This window comes from Plectropomus leopardus, chromosome 19, assembly GCF_008729295.1.
Source record: "Plectropomus leopardus isolate mb chromosome 19, YSFRI_Pleo_2.0, whole genome shotgun sequence".
NCBI lineage: Eukaryota > Metazoa > Chordata > Actinopteri > Perciformes > Serranidae > Plectropomus > Plectropomus leopardus.
The window spans coordinates 29,450,495-29,467,790 of NC_056481.1; the positions used below are offsets into that span (position 1 = coordinate 29,450,495).

Sequence of the window (17,296 nt, forward strand, 5' to 3'; positions counted from 1 at the left end):
AAAAAAGTAAGTAAATCGATAGATTATAATAAAAACAATAAAATAAAACAGTGAAATAAAAACAGTAAAAGTAGAAAAAACTGCAGTGCCTGTGACTTGTGTGCTCATTTATGAAATGTCAGGGAAAAGAGGTGGGTCTTTAGGGATGATTTAAAAGTCTGTAGGGTCTGGGACGTTCTAATATAGAGGGGGAGACTGTTCCAGAGTCTGAGGGCGACCGCTATGAAGGCCCTGTCCCTTCTAGACTTCTGTCTGGTTTTGGGGACCTCCAGCAGCAGCTGGTCAGATCACCTTAATGCTCTGGTTGGGGAGTGACGATGCAGGAGCTCAGACAGGTACAGAGGGGCAAGACCATTGAGGGCTTTAAAAAGGATTAAAAAAAGTTTAAAATCAATGCGAAAGCGGTCCGGTTTGAGTTTGAGAAAGTTTGCACTCATACATAATTTGACTTTGCTAAGGCATTCAAGAAAAGTCTGAAAAGAGTCCTTGCCTAGCGACCTTAGTGGCATGTAAATTTGGACATTGTCTGCATAACAATGAAAAGAAATGTTATGTTTCTGAAAAACATCCCCAAGTGGCAACCTATACAAGAGAAAAAGAATAGGATCCAGGATGGAGCTTTGAGGGACTCCACAGGTCAGTGGGGCCACATCAGAGGAAATGTGGCCTAACCGCACAGAGAAGGTCCACTCTGCCAGGTAGGACCTGAACCAGCAGAGGGCAGAGCCGATGATGCCTACATAGTGCTTAAGACGCTGTAGGAGAATTTCATGGTCTACGGTGTCAAAGGCGGCGGACAGGTTTAGGAGCATCAAGATGGCAGGACTACCGGCGTCAACAGCTAAAAGCAAATCATTAAAAACTTTTAGCAGTGCAGTTTCCATGCTGTGTCTGGGTCTAAAGCCAGACCGAAACTTTTCATGAATGTTGTGCTGGGTTAACTGCAGCTGGACATACACTGCTCTCTCTAAAACCTTTGATATAATGGGAAGCTGTGATCTAGGCCTGAAATTAGAGAAGTTGGAGGGATCAAGATTTTTCTTTTTAATTAAGGGTTTGACAGCAGCATGTTTAGTCGCTATGGGGACACAGCCAGAGCTAAGACTGTTGTTGATCAGCAACAGAACACTAGCTCCAACTGAGTCAAAAACTTCTCAGAGGAGACGAGGGGGAATGGTGTCTGAGAGGCAGATGCTGAACTAAATCAGAGTTGGGAGAGGGACAGAGGCTCAAACTGGTCAAAGGTAGCAAAGCGCAGAGTAGCTGCAATGTCTAAAGAGGGCCTGGCACCTGTGTGAGCTGGTCTGAGGGCAGCAACTTTTCTGATAAAAACTGTAAAAAGTCATTACACACAGTAGGTGTTGGTACAAGAGGAGACACATCACTAGGATTGATAAAAGAGTTCAAAACATTGAAAAAGACTTGAGGCATATGACTATTGTTTGCCACTAGGGTGGAGAAGTAGGCTGTTTTTGCAGTTTTGACAGCTCTCTGATATTGGCACAGGCAGCCATGAAGAATTTGGTGGGATACAGTGAGTTTGTCTTTTTTCCATTTTCTCTCAGCATGCCTACAAGCACGTCAGAGTGTGCGTGAATGCTTTTGGATGGATAGGTCCAAAAGCATCGGTCCAAAGAGGTGCAACACAGTCCAAGATCTCCATACATGTGGAGTTGAAGATAGATAAAATCTCAAGCGGGGACCTACACAAAAATGACTCATTAAAAGTAGTGTGAAACTGAGTGGCAGTCAAAGGACAAATAGCGCACCGGTGGCACATGGGGGCAGTTGGTTTATCCACTGAACATGACAGTTTCAAGGTAAACAAAATGGGCAGATGATCTGAGATACATGTGGTAGCACATATTTCATTAATGGAGACAGACAAACCATAAGATAAGACGAGGAATGTCCGCCAATACGGTCAAACGATGAGCGATCAGATAGCAATAAGGTCTCTGACGAATCTCTTATTTTGAAGAGAGATTGGCGATCATATGTCAATAGAGCAGACACATCTTGGTAGGCATGACGCAGCAGGAACAGGGCAACAGCAAACACAACAGTGAGGTAGCGAGACAGGGATAAACACAGACGTTAAATAGTGGAGACAGATGTTCGAAAATGTAATGTAATGAGCAAATAAACACATAGCATTGACATATTACTTCTATATTTTTTATTTCAGGAACCTTTATGTGCAGAAAATATATAATCTGTAATACAAAAATGAACCATTTTTTAGAGCTCCCCCTGAACGTCTCAAGGAGGCCGAGCTCCCCTTCACTCCCCCGTAATTCGAACTATGCATATACATAGACTTGAGAGTTGCCATTTTGGGAAAGAAAAAAATTTTATAAAACTGCGGCCGCTACAATAGCTTGGCTGTTTGCGCTGTTCACAGTACTCCGTGCTTGCCGCACATTGAAGACGCACTGACGCGCTGACGCACTGACGCGGTGACGTTTCTCTCTGACCAATCTATGGTCTGCAGTGTTTTACATCACCTTTTAGTACCTCTTAGTACCCGGTCAGCTGTTTTTGGAACCCCAGGAGAGCAGGTACTGAAAAGATGGTACCAAAAAAGGCAAGTAGAGTAGAATAGAACTGGTACCATGTAGTGGAAAGCACCATTAGGTGTAGTCTTTGTTCCTGTTCGTCCTTATTATGCTGCAGTGAAAATAAGTGTTGATGTCACCTTATGCATGTAAAAGAACTTATAGGTACCATGAGTCCTCTAAATACAGTATCTCCGAATGTTAACGGTATGGCTGTTCCTGGCAAGATGTGGGGATGTCATCCAGGCTCTGAGGAAGTGTGATGCACAGCTGGAGGCTCAGTATCAGGCCCTCACAGAGCAGCTGCAGAAGGCTGAGAGACACATGGTCAAACTACAGGAGAATGTGGAAGTTCTGGCTGCACGTGTATGCTGCATACAGGAAGATCAACAGGAGGCCATTAAACAGAAAGATGAGACAATCCAGAGGTAAGAGAGACACTGTTGGAAAAAACAAAAACAAAAAGAAAACAAACAGAAAATCATCATATTGCCAAAACTTGTATCTGTGAGTACCGCGTGTGGCTGCTCATTGAGAGTGTACAGCTATGATGATGTAAACAGATGACTGGAGATTCTGTGTATGTCTCTGTCTGTGTTTTCCAAGGCTTTGCAAAGAGATAAAAGAAACCCAGTGTGGCTGGGACAAGTACATCAGTCAAGTCCTCCGTGAGATGGTTGTCAAGGATACAGAGATGATCACCTTGCAGGAAAGAGAAACCAAACTCAGGACTGAGCAAGAAAGAAGCAGGGAGGAGATGCAGAGGTGAGAGGAAAATTTAGATTGAAAAAAAAAGAAAGAGGGTAAAGAGGTGGAGAGGAGGAGACAGCTAAAAACACTCTGATTAAGTCTCCTTTAACCTCAAGAGAACATATAGGTTACAGTGAAGACATTTGAAGGTGAGAAAAAATAAGCAAACAAGACTAGGTCAAAACCTAGTATATGGCTAGACCGTGTACAGTGGTTTCCAACCTTTTTACTTCAGGGACTCTTTTACTATAATTGAGTAAACTGACATCCCCCGACTAGTGAAATTCTATATTATATTCAATTCGTAACAATAACAGTAAAGGACAACTGATAAACTGTAAAATTAACCCAAATGCCTAACTGCAGTAAGTGTGAGAAATTAGCGATTATGATGAATTTTGGACAGATTTTTATCTGTATATTTTATCAGAGATGAGTTTCCCTGATAGTTGTTGAAACTAATCACAGAATTCTTTGTATTTAATTTTCAACAATCTTCTTGTCAATTGTTGTCAATTGTTTTGGCTTGGCCATCTTTTCTACTGCAGGATGAGGCTGTTTAGCAGCAATGTAGAAATGCAGAAAAATATATCTTAAACATTATTTTAAACTTTAAAATAATAATAATAATTTCATACAGTTTTCTTCCCAGAAATGAATGAAATGCTGAGATAGGCCTACTGTTATTTATTTATTTAATTGTAAAGTCTTTTTAACACCCCTTAGAATGAAAAGGGCCTCACGACCCCCTTGGGAACCCATAATGGGGTCAGAACCCCAAGGGTAGGAACCAGTGATGTATGAACCCCTAGAGGGCTTTTAATTTGAAACAGAAAGTGGTCAGCATATACCCAGTCACAGACTTTTCACCTTGACCTTTGCCTACAGAGCTGATATAAATGGTTCCCGTTGTTGCGGTCCAGACCAAAATTCATGTAGTCTAATCAATGTAAAATGGAGAACAACACATTAACAAACAATCACACAGTGGAAGACTGGATTTTTCTAGGGCTGTACCCACTGAATATTTAGCACAATCCTCTTCTCTTCAACTCTGATGTATGTCTCTGCATGAGTACTGGAGGCTGCACAGCTTCTGGCTGCTATCAGAGCCAAGCTCAGCTGAAAAGAATAGTTTAAAAAGCGTGTGAAAAAATGTCAGCACCAGGTCTGACACTGTAGCATATAATATTCACTGAAGTTTCAATCAGTGTCTGATTTTCTTCCTCTCTTTATTACAGCAGTGCCAGCTGTTGTTACATGGTAACACGAATTAGTGGAGAGTGTTTAAATGTGTGTTTGTGTAGCTTTGAAGATATGAATTAGCCTAATAGAATTAGCCTAGTTCTTTTGAGTTGTTAAAGGTGTGTGTGTGTGTGTGTGTGTGTGTGTGTGTGTGTGTGTGTGTGTGTGTTTGTGTTTGTGTTTGTGTGTTTGTGCGTGTTTCATCAGCTACAAGCAGCAGCTTAGTGCTGGTTTGAAGAGAGAGAAGGCCTTAGAACAGATACAGGTCCAGGTGGAGCTGGAGTGGCAGAGACGCTGTGAGGACATGAAAGCCCAGCTCCTTCTTCAGAATGAACAGCTAATACAAGACCTGACCCAGGCTAGAGACGAGGTCAGCCTCTCATACATTCAATGCCCCCCCGAACAGTGCATGTGGATTTACTGATGGATATTCATAGTTGAGTTTCCCTTTTGTTGGTCTTTAAATGTGGATGTAATTGCCTCTGTATGTTCATTCATTCAAACTTTATGTGCTTGAATATATTGAAAAGTGTATTTTTAAATATGCCAAGATTACATTATGCAAAATAAAACAAAAATAACTTATAAGCAACAATAGGATGAAAACATTGGTTAAAAACAATACTTAATTAAAAATGAAATACATACAAAAACATTAAGATTTAAGCATATTTCTGAAATTTAATAATGTTATCAATGAATCTGTATTTTAAGTGTGATGTACGTTATACCTAAAGAATAATCTGACAGCAGTCTTTTCGATTTCAGAGTTGACTCGAGGACCATTAAATGTAATCTAATTCTAAGAGCTTGTCTGATAAGCTCCTACCTTGAGGTCAAATAGGGAACTTATGTCAGTTGGTAGTTTGTTTTGAGAGCGCTTTGTTAATAACACACATAAGTTTAAGATCAATGAGTGCCTCTTGAAGAATATTAAAAGGCAGCTGCAGATTGTCAATAGCTAATTGTATAGAATCAGCCCAACAATATAAAATCGTGTCATCTGCATACAGATGGCCTAACAGGTGTTTAAAGCCAGGACAATATCATTCATATAAATTGTGTAAAGGTTCAGTCCTAAAATCAAACCTGCATGTTTTGTTATTGATACGAGTACAGATTGGACTTTGCCCGCTATTACTCACTGCTTAGTATCACAGAGACGGTTGTGGAACTATCTAAAAGCATGAGTGTCACATCCAATAGTTAACAATCTATAAAAGCAGGGAATGATAGAGTGTATAAAGACATGATACTGTCTATGTAGGTCAATGAACAGAGCAGCACAAATCCTTTTTCCCTACTGCAAACACAATCTAATTTAAAATTAAAGATGTTGCAGTGATGAACATATATGTTTTATGCCTTAATGCCATGTGATAGCTGAGGCCATAAGTATTATGTTTTGGAGTTTTTGGACCATACGCTCATCCATCTGTACATACCATTTTCGTGATATTTCAAAAATGGCTCAAGAGATTTACTTAATATTTTGTAAAAATATCCACTTGGATTCAATAATGAACAGGTAAGATTTTGGTGGTCATAGTTCAAAGGCTGAGGTTGCTGTGACCTCTTCTATCTCACTTTATGTACACAATTTTACAGTAACATCTTGAGGATTTTCTTTTTTTTAAATTTGGCACAAATGTTTGCTTCGACTGAAAGATGAACTGAGTACATTTTGGTGGTCAAAGGTCATGGTCACTGTGACCTTGCATCCATTACTTTCTTGTAAACGCAATATCTCAAGAACGCATTGAGGAAATTTTACATAACTATCCACAATGAACTGACTAGAACACAAGCAATACACAGTTCCAACTGACTGCCACTGTTTTTCAGGAAATACAGCAAGCCTGACACAAATGTGACACACCAAGCCTCAGACACATGGTGCGGTATGGTAATAGGTGGACACCTGTATTCAGCTGAGTTTACTGAGGACCTGCTGCTCTATCTTAATCTAAAAACTGTAATATGATAATTTCACCATTATAAGTCATAGTTTTTCTCAGATAAACTTGAAGCATGATAGGAGTATATACTGTGGATTTATGTGGAATTAAGATAGTTACATTATAATTTCTTCTCCAGTCTTGGTTGTCAATCTGAACTACACCCATAAATTCTCATCTTTACTACTTTAATACTACTCTTTAATACTGCAATGCAGTGAGAACTGGATCTTCCAAATTAGAAGGAAAGGGGCGAAATTGCAAATTAAATGTAAAAAGTGTAGTTGATACAACATCACATTGCATTTTTTTTTACAAAACCTGAGCCCACAAACAGTCGGTAAAAAGCAGCATTAGTGGAGGCAAATTTTTCCTGCTGTGTCCCGTATGACAGGACAGCGACCTGCTGCAAATCTGCAGTGTTTCCTTACAATGTTAACAGGACTAGAGACCGCCCGCCAGGCCTAAACATTCGCAAGGTTTGCGTAGTACGGCAAAGTAGACTGTATCTTTCTCTTTAGGAGGTTGAAGCAAACATGCCAACCCTACTGATTTTCACTGGACCCCCCCGTTTTTTCCTGCCCTCTCCCGGTGTCCCATCTCTCCCGTATTTCTCCTAATTTAAAGCCCCCTGCCCATGCGCGTAATCTTCACGGAGGACCGGGGGTCACATCCGCCCCAATATACAAAAGAGGGACATTTGAGGGAACAAATACTGAAAATGCATAATAATAGTTATTGTTTTGTTTTTATGAAACGTGTCTGAATACAGACTGTGCGCCAGGTGTGCATGTGTATTTGGATACTAGAGCGCAGCTCATGCCACACATTCCTGTCCGAAGCAAAGTAACTGAGCCCAAGTGATTAATTTTATTATTTTCAAAGACTAACAAAAGACTGGTGCCCCAGTCCAACGGCCTTGCTTTAATTTTACCCATTCTCTAACTTGGAGTGATGGTGCTCTGTTTGCAGCTGTAGAAGAAGTTATGCTGTTCTGTAAACCCTCTTTGTAACTAATATAGACCAGTGCAGGTGATGTAAAAGCACTGAAAGCTGTTACTGATACAGTTGCACTGCATATTGCTAAAGATATGATACAAATGAATTCATGTAAATATGTTATGTGAAATTACTGCAGCTTTCAGTGTTAAAGACAAGTTTGCAGCTTGCACTTTAACCCCAAAAGGGAAATTCAGTTTGCCTTCAATTTTTACTGCTAAAACTGCTCATTTGTAGTTTGTTTAAAGAAGGAAAAAAATGATTAAAATTATAATTTAGGTTTTGTGTGAAAAAAATTGAGCTTTTATTTTATTTTAGAATAATTTGAGTGTTTACAAAAGTTTAAAAATCCTTAAAATTAGTTTTGTTTTAAATTAGAAGACCTTTAAAACTAAATTCATCAACAACAGTTGATGGGCATGACACTGGGGACAGTGGTTGCCAAGGACGTTGCCAGTGTTTTTACCTGTTCTGTAGTTTGCTGGCAATATGTTTATTTCCATAATATAGTGCCCCCTTTCTCATAAAATTATGAATTTATTCTTGTAATGTTATGGCTTTGATCTCATAAAATTATGACTTTTTTCTTCATAAAATTATGACTTTTTTCTTATAAAATCACAACTTTATTCTTGTAATATTCCAATTTTATTCTCATAAATTATGACTTTTTTCTTGTAAAACTGTGAGTTTATTCTCATAATATTATGACTTTCTTCTCGAAATCCAACTTTTTTTTTCTTTAACATGGCCCTAATCCTCCGTCGTAGTATAAGATTAAGAGTTAGAGAGAGAGTTCTGAAGAATAAGATTTTAAAAATGTAATAAATCCTCCCCAAATGCATGATGCAAAAAGAAGACAGTCACACCTTGTTGCTTACAAGTAGTGCATGTATAACACTTCTTCCCACAGAGCACTTGTTTTACAAAAACATTTGTGACTCCAGATGGAGTATGTATCACAAATAACAGGTAAAATCTAGGAAACATCAGCCTTACCATATGAATATTATGATTTATTTACATTTTGCCACTTGTTTGTGCAGTGAGTGTATTGAGCTTTGTCATGGTCTGGAGATAGAAATGTTACCAGCATTGCTGGTTTGAAGGCCAAGGCCAATAATTGATAATGTTATGAATAATAATGATAATGTTTAATGTTGGTCTCTATTAGGCTAAAGCAGAGCTGAAGGAGAAAGAGCAAGAGCTGCAGGATTTGACTGTCTTACTACGCTCTGTTAAAGCTGAGAGAGACCAAGGAGTACAGGTAAGAATGAGCCACCTTACACTATGCAAACTCATGTTGTTGTTGTTAACTTCTGTATGACAATGTTTATCTGTAGCAAGTGTCATCTTTCATGAACATGTACAGCCTTGCACATGGACCGTGACATGTAAGTCAGCATCAATGCAGGCTTGCTGTTGACTTGATGTTCATGTACACTTGACTGGAACAAGACTAAAAAGTAATATGCAATGCAGTAATATTCAGGGATGGGCAGTAACATGTACCAAGTAAAGCATGAGTAGACTGAGTGAAGACTGAGTTTAGGGGAGACAGCACACCTGCAATGAATGGTGATGAAAATTACACGGCTACAACTTAAATCATGTTCCTAACATTAACCATTTACTTGCTTACATACTCCTTCTCATCACTGATGGGGCAAAAGTCTGTAATGAGATCTCCTTTGCAATTTCTCCTTACATGCTGCATCTCTTCTCATGACAGCTGAATCTTGTCCAGTAGACACACCAGCTAGCAGGACTGGTTCTAACATTCTGAGGGCCCTATATACAAAATGCATTATATCTGCATCACAAGACATATGTACAGTACATGAAACCAAACGCTATGTTTTACACATACAAAATCTATTTCAATTTAAAGCTGCATGTTAACATTAAAATCCCTGGTCCCCGTCAAAAAAGACACTTGTCTTAACAGTAGTTATGTTTATTTTACACGTTAATTTAGAACAACGTTGTTTTTTTATGTTGAGATAAGAAGGAGAGGGGTAGAGAGGAAGAGATGGAGAGAGTGGGATATTATTCATATCAGGGGTGAGGTTGGACAAGGACCCAAATGCAGAACAAAAACAAGTAGCCAGGTGTACAAACAAAAAGCAAGCTTTTAATTCCGATGATAAAGTCCAGAAAAACAAACAGGTAATCAAAATCACAAAGTACAAATAAAACACAAATAAAAATAAATGTACAGTAACTGATGCAAAGGAGGAAAAGAAACGAAGAACTCAGGTGAAGGTGGCAGCAGCAACACACAGGAGAACATAAGGTAGAATCACAGGGCAGAATCACAGGGTACAGAAACAATGCAAACATCTGAGATGGACTGACAAAGTGGAAAAGTGTGCTGTGGTCTGACGAGTCCACATTTCTGTTGTTGGAACTCAGGGACGTCGTGTCCTCCAGTCTAAAGAGGAAAAAGACCATCCAGATTGTTTGCAGCTCAAAGTTTAAAACCAGCATCTATGATGGTATTGAGGGGTGTTAATGTCAATGGCATGACTAGCACAACTGTGAAGGCGTTATGAATTCCTAAAGGTATATACACATTAGAGAGCAACATATGCTGCCATCCAGACAATGGTTTTTTTTGTTTTTTTTTCTGGGACATCCCTGCTTATTCCAGTTAGACAATGCCAAGCGACATTCTGCATGTGTTGCAACAGCTTGGCTTTGTAGTAAAACAGTGAAGGTAATAGACTGAATTGCTTGCCATCTAGACATGCCTCCCATTTAAAATATGTGGCCCATTATGAAGCACAAATAACAACAATGGAGACTTTGGACTGTTGAACAACTAAAGTCCTACATCAAGAAACAATGGGGAAGTACTTCACTTTCTCTCTCAGAGTCACAGCATATATATATATATATATATATATATATATATATATATATATATATATATATATATATTATATATATATATATATATATGTATATAAATAAATAGAGAGACAGACAGACAGGAAGCTGCAGATGATGAAGAGGTGAACAGTGCACATACTGTTCTGCTTAAACTGGGTCTGAAAATTGTGTGTGAGTGCAAAACCCAAGTACTCAGATTTTGTACATGATTGGAATTTTGAAGGAAGGACTTTTACCTGCAACACAGTATTTCTACACTGTCGCTACTTTTACTTAAGTAAAAGTACAAAAGTATTTGCATCAAAATATTTTTGAAATGGCCAACCAAAATTTAAAGTATGTATTATACAGGATGGCCCTTTTCAGAATAATATAAATAATTACTGATGCATTGATGTGTTCATCACTTCAATGTTACAGCTAGTAAAGGTGGAGTTTATAAATATGGGTTTACTGCTGGGTAGATTAATCCATAATAAGACATCATAAAATATTAGTTAAATAATAGTTTGTATTAGTCATCTACATCTGTAAGGGTGGCTAAAGCTGTCACAATAATGTGGTGCAGTAAAAAGTACAATATTTGCCACTGAGATAAAGAGCAGAAGTAGCATACAAACTAGCATAACACAAAAAAAACCACAAGTACAAGAACCTTAGTTGCATTCCATAACTGTTAACATAAATATGACTTCAGTCAATGCATGTTAAAGCGGCCCTATTACGCTTTTAGTGGTTCTCCTTTTTCTTTATTGTTTGTGTAGCATTTTTGTGCTTGTAAAAGGTCTGTAATGTAAATGCAGCCTAAAGTCCAAGCCAAAGGGAGCTTGGACAAACCCTGGCCCTGGCCAAGCACCTGAAACAGCTTGTTTGAGTTTCAGCGTTTATTTCAGTAACAATGTGATATCACAGTGTCACAAATAGAATAGAATGTGCATAGAGAGAGCCAGCTGACCAATCAGAGCAGAGTGGGATTCTGGAGGCAGGACATAAGTTCACACAGACTGTTTCAGAAAGAGGCAGCATGAGACACATGATGGGTTTTTTGAGCATTAAAGCATGTAAACCTTTTCTAGTAGACCCCAAAATACAAATATGATCCCAAAATTAGAAAAATAATAGGGCCCATTTTAAAAAAGCACCAAAATAGAGCTTGTTAATCAAAACATTTTCTCCAGTGATGGTCCTCTCAGACCCTCTTTCTGAGGTCGCTCATTTAACTTTTGCTGAAAACATGAAACAGTTCACATTACAGCATGACTTATATCACTCTAAAAAATGACACTCCCCCCCCCCCCACACACACACACACACACACATAGACCCATATATCACATTGGGGTGTCAAATTTGCAATCCCACTGATGCCCTTAAGTTCTCTTACCAGTTCCATCAGAATTGTCTTTTTATTGGCCCTTGGCCTTTTCCTTGAGCATCCAAAGAGGTATGATGGCCTTTCAGTATGGCTTAGTGCCACCCAACATACCAGCCTCTCTGAGCGCCACTGCCACCCAGAGGAATTGCTCATTATGTGTCTGTCCATGTTAACCTTCTCAAATGACTCCAAAGGCTTATTTTACCTAATGTTTATTAACTTGTTTAATGATTGAGTCAAGCCATTTCTGACCACAGAACAGGTAATTGGTAACATCTTTCATCGTGAAGACACTTTTTATTTCAGACATATAAACAAATTTAACAGACAACTTCAGAATGCTGGACACAGATTGTCATATAACTGTTGGAGCTTTTTAACTTTACAAAACTTTAAAGTGTCACAACTGCTATCAAGCTGTAGGAGGCACACTGGGATATTGCTCACCTTATGGAGGAGCTGCAGGGTGCACAGTCTGTCTCTCATCTGTGTCTATCTCCTCTGTAATGTAGCCTATTCTTCCTGTTCATGACTGTGTTTACAGTCAGCCTGTTGCATACTTGTCGACCTTGTTGTTTATAACTCTTCCTGACTGGGAAAAGAAAACTTTGATCCGCCAAGATTTTTTAATAACCGTTTTATATGACACCAATATTGGCTCCGAAAATAATCATATTCTGATGCCATATGTAATTGTAACTTTTAGGAAAATACAGACTCTTACGATAAAAAATGCTTAAAAACATTACAACTTGCATTGCAATTTTTTAGAAAAGCTGTTGTAAAATCAGGCATTTTAGGTCACAACAATCACAAAAACAGCCCACTAAATCCTGGAGTTGCCACCACAGTCAACCCTTGAAAGCTGATGTATAGAATTGGATTTTTAAATGTTTTTTGAGAGTCAATAGACTCAGCTTATCTAATGGGAGGGAGGAGATTGTTTCAAAGTCTCGGTGCCAGGACATCAAAAGAGCAGTCACCTCTGGCCTTTGGTATTCACTATTGCCAACAGGTTTTGCATTTTATACAAGCTGTAGGCATGGCAGTGATAATAATTGTCTAATTTTTGCAACATTTCTGTTACAAAAAAGGTCAGCCCTGCGATAGTCTGGTGATTTGTTTTGGGTGTACCCCGAGTCTTGCCCAGTGCCAGTTGGATAGGCTCCAGCCCCTCATGACCCTTACGGGACAAGTGATTACAGCCGATCAATGAATGAATTTTTAAAAAAGATTGAACCGCTTTATTTACGTGGTGTTCCAAATTTCAATTGAGGGGCAAATATAACACCTAGATTCCCAGAGGCTGGTCTTGTGAAGGGGGCAGGTGGGCCTATACACTGGAAATTGTAAAAGGTAGTAATTTTGTGGGCAATAATGGGAGATTCAGTTTTGTCAGAAATTAGTGGAAGCACGTTTCAGTCATCCAATCTTTTAGAGCACTTAAAAAGTTGCAGGAGTCAACAGTATATCATTAAACATACTAAGAAAAATTGCATAAATTAACAAAAATACAAACAACAAAAAACTGGACATGCAAACAAAATCTCAGTACGATGACCAAAGATATAATACACATGTCAACATCCTCCACCCCCACCCCATAAAGAGTCAATAAATGCATAAACCAAAGTTGTTTTGTTTTTGTTTTTTGGTTTTTTTAAAGAATGAAAACATGGTAGAGTGAAACACCTAAGTTTAAGTACACCTCACATTAATGTGCAAATGTTGACAATAAAGATTTGGACATAGTAGAGGTTTAATTTATCGTTTATCGCCCATCATGTGGGCTAAATCTGTCTTTGACCCCAGGTGTTGTCAAAGAGTGATTGATTACCCCTGATAGCATATGTAATTTTTTTTCAAAGGACAGAGTCGTAGTTAATTCAGAAATGCATGCCTATACATGGAATACCAACCCCTTTTCCATGAGAGTGCAATAACTCTTTGGCCAATCACAGAACCATGTGTAAAAAAAAAACAAGTTTTCTCCTCCTGATGTTATGATAAGCTGGGTATAAGCCTAGTATGAAAAGCTTTGGGTCCAGTATTTGAATGGATAATATGTCCTGGATACTCTTTCTCACTACATCCCAGAACTCTTTTATTTGGGTACACTGGCATAAACAGTAAGAAAGTGTTCCTTTTACCTTTTGCATTTGATACATATATCAGGTATTGCACAATTCTATTGATTTAGCTTTTCTGGGGCGATGTATGTTTGCATCAGCCAATTATATTGTAGTAACTTCAGATGTGTGTGTATTGTTTGTAATTGTGCTTTGGTACATGCCTTCTCCCAAGTTCCTCTGTCCATGCCTCTAACCTCTTTATGGATGACTATTGAGATTATGCCCTTCCCCAAACAAGTCATCACCATCACCTTTTCAGTTGTTCGTAAAGGGTGAGATAGTTAGTGACTGTTATTGTTGTGTCCTGATGAAGTTTCTTAAGTTTCTGTTTATTTATTTATTTAGGTTATTTATTTATTTCATTTATTGTCAATTTCTTCAGATGACATTGGTTGTTCACTGTCCGGATTGTGTTAGTCTCCTATTTTTTGAGACATTTGTTAGCCCAAGTTTGAAACCCCCCATCCGACCTTCCATCCATCCATCCATTTTCTTCCGCTTATCCGGCGTCAGGTCGCGGGGGCAGCAGCCTAAGCAGGGAAGCCCAGGCTTCCCTCTCCCTGGCCACTTCGACCAGCTCTTCCCGGGGGACCCCGAGGCATTCCCAGGCCAGCTGTGAGACATAGTCTCTACAGCGTGTCCTGGGTCTTCCCCAGGGCCTCCTACCGGTGGGACGTGCCCTGAACAACTCACCAGGGAGGCGTCCTGGAGGCATCCTAATTAGATGCCCGAGCCACCTCATCTGGCTCTTCTCAACGTGGAAGAGCAGTGGCACTACTCCGAGCTCCTCCCGGATGACCGACCTTCTCACCCTATCTCTAAGGGAGAGCCCAGCCACCCTACGGAGGAAACTCATTTCGGCCGCTTGTACCCGCAATCTTGTTCTTTCGGTCACTACCCAAAGCTCGTGACCATAGGTGAGGGTAGGAACGAAGATCGACCGGTAAATCGAAAGCTTTGCCTTTTTGGCTCAGCTCCCTCTTCACCACGAGAGATTGGTGCAGACTCCACAGTACTGCAGACGCTGCACCGATCCGCCTGTCGATCTCCCGCTCCATCCTTCTCTCACTCGTGAACAAGACCCCAAGGTACTTAAACTCCTCCACTTGGGGCAGCACTTCGTCCCTGATCCGGAGGGGGCACACCACCCTTTTCCGGCTGAGAACCATGGCCTTGGATTTGGAGGTGCTGACTCACATTCCAGCCGCTTCACACTCCAGAGCACTGAAGGTCACGGCCTGATGAAGCCAACAGGACCACATCATCTGCAAAGAGCAGAGACCCAATCCTGAGGTCACCAAACCGGACCCCCTAAAATTCTGTCCATAAAAGTTATGAACAGAATCGGTGACAAAGGGCAGCCCTGGTGGAGTCCAAATCTCACCGGAAACGAGTTCGACTTACTGCCGGCAATGCGGCCCAAGCTCTGGCACCGGTCATACAGAGAAATGGACAGCCCCCATATTCCCGGAGAACCCCCCACAGGACTCCCAGAGGGACACGGTCGAATGCCATCTCCAAGTCCACAAAGCACATGTGGACTGGTTGGGCAAACTCCCATGCACCCTCAAGGACCCTGCCAAGGGTCCAGAGCTGGTCCACAGTTCCACGACCTGGGCGAAAACCACATTACTACTCTACTACCCTACTCTCTAATACCCCCAAATAGACCTTACCAGGGAGGCTGAGGAGTGTGATCCCCCTATAGTTGGAACACACCCTCCGGTCCCCCCTCTTAAAAAGAGGGACCACCACCCCAGTCTGCCAGTCCAAGGGCACTGCCCCCGATGTCCACGCAATGTTGCAGAGTCGTGTCAGCCATGACAGCCCCACAACATCCAGGGCCTTGAGGAACTCCGGGCGGACCTCGTCCACCCCTGGGGCCCTGCCACCGAGGAGATTTTTGACCACTTCGGCAACCTCAGCCCCAGGGATAGAGGAGCCCACCCCCGAGTCCCCAGGCCCTGCTGAGACCCAAGTCGAGGTCAGCAGCGCCCTGTCCCCACCATACACAGTGTTGACAGAGCACTGCTTCCCCCTCCTGAGACACCGGATGGTGGTCCAGAACCTCTTCAAAGCCATCCGGAAGTCGAGGTCAGCAGCGCCCCGTCCCCACCATACACAGTGTTGACAGAGCACTGCTTCCCCCTCCTGAGACACCGGATGGTGGTCCAGAACCTCTTCGAAGCCATCCGGAAGTCATTTTCCATGGCCTCACCGAACTCCTCCCATGCCTGGGCCCGGGTTTTCGCCTCGGTGACCACTGCCGCTGCATTCTGTTTGTCCTGTCGGTACCTGTCTGCTGCCTCCGGAGTCCCACAGGCCAAGAAGGCCCGATAGGACTCCTTCTTCAGCCGGTGTCCACCAGCGGGTTTGGGTGTTGCCGCCCAAACAGGCACCGACTACCTTACGGCCACAGCACCGGTTGGCCACCTCAGCAATGGAGGCACGGAACATGGCTCACTTGGACTCAATGTCCCCCGCCTCCCCCGGGACATGGTCGAAGCTCTTTCGTAGGAGGGAGTTGAAGCGCTTTCTGATGGGAAACTCTGCCAGACGTTCCCAGCAGACCCTCACAATGCATTTGGGTCTGCCAGGTCTGACCGGCGTCCTCCCCCACCATTGGAGCCAACTCACCCCAGGTGGTGGTTGGTTGACAGCTCCGCCCCTCTCTTCACCCGAGTGTCCAAGACATACGGCCGCAAGTCCAACGATATGACTACAAAGTCGATCATTGAACTGCGGCCTTGGGTGTCCTGATGCCAAGTGCGCATATGGACACCCTTATGCTTGAACATGGTGTTTGTTATGGACAATCTGTGGCGAGCACAGAAGTTCAATAACAAAACACCACTCAGGTTCAGATCGGGGGAGCCATGCCTCCCGATCACGCCCCTCCAGGTCTCATTGTCGTTGCGAACATGAGCGTTGAAGTCCCCCAGCAGAACGAGGGAGTCCCCAGAAGGAGCACTCTCCAGAATCCCCTCTAAGGACTCCAAAAAGGGTGGATACTCTGAACTGCCATTTGGACCATAGGCACAAATAGGATCCGTCCCCCCACCCCGAAGGTAGAGGGAGGCTACCCTGTCATTCACCGGGGTAAACTCCAACGTACAGGCACCGAGCCGGGGGGCAATAAGTATTGCCACCCGTGCCCAGCGCCTCTCACCAGTGGCAACTCCAGAGTGGAAGAGTGTCCATCCCCTCTCGAGAAGACTGGTTCCGGAGGCCACGCTGTGCGTCGAGGTGAGAACGACTATATCTAGTCGGAACTTCTCAACCTCATGCACCAGCTCAGGCTCCTTCCCCACCAGAGAGGTGACATTCCACATCCCCAGAGCTAGCTTCTGCAGCCGAGAATCGGACCGCCAAAGTCCCCACCTT

The 17,296-nt window shown here is 41.8% G+C and overlaps 1 protein-coding gene across 1 annotated transcript in view; it reads left to right on the forward strand.

Moving 5' to 3' along the window:
- Positions 1-17,296, forward strand: part of LOC121958487 (coiled-coil domain-containing protein 57-like) — an 84,899-nt gene that overhangs the window by 45,590 nt on the left and 22,013 nt on the right. The window contains 3 exon segments of the mRNA XM_042507432.1: positions 2,786-2,986; positions 4,761-4,923; positions 8,685-8,777. Coding sequence (XP_042363366.1) covers positions 2,786-2,986; positions 4,761-4,923; positions 8,685-8,777 — 457 coding nt within the window.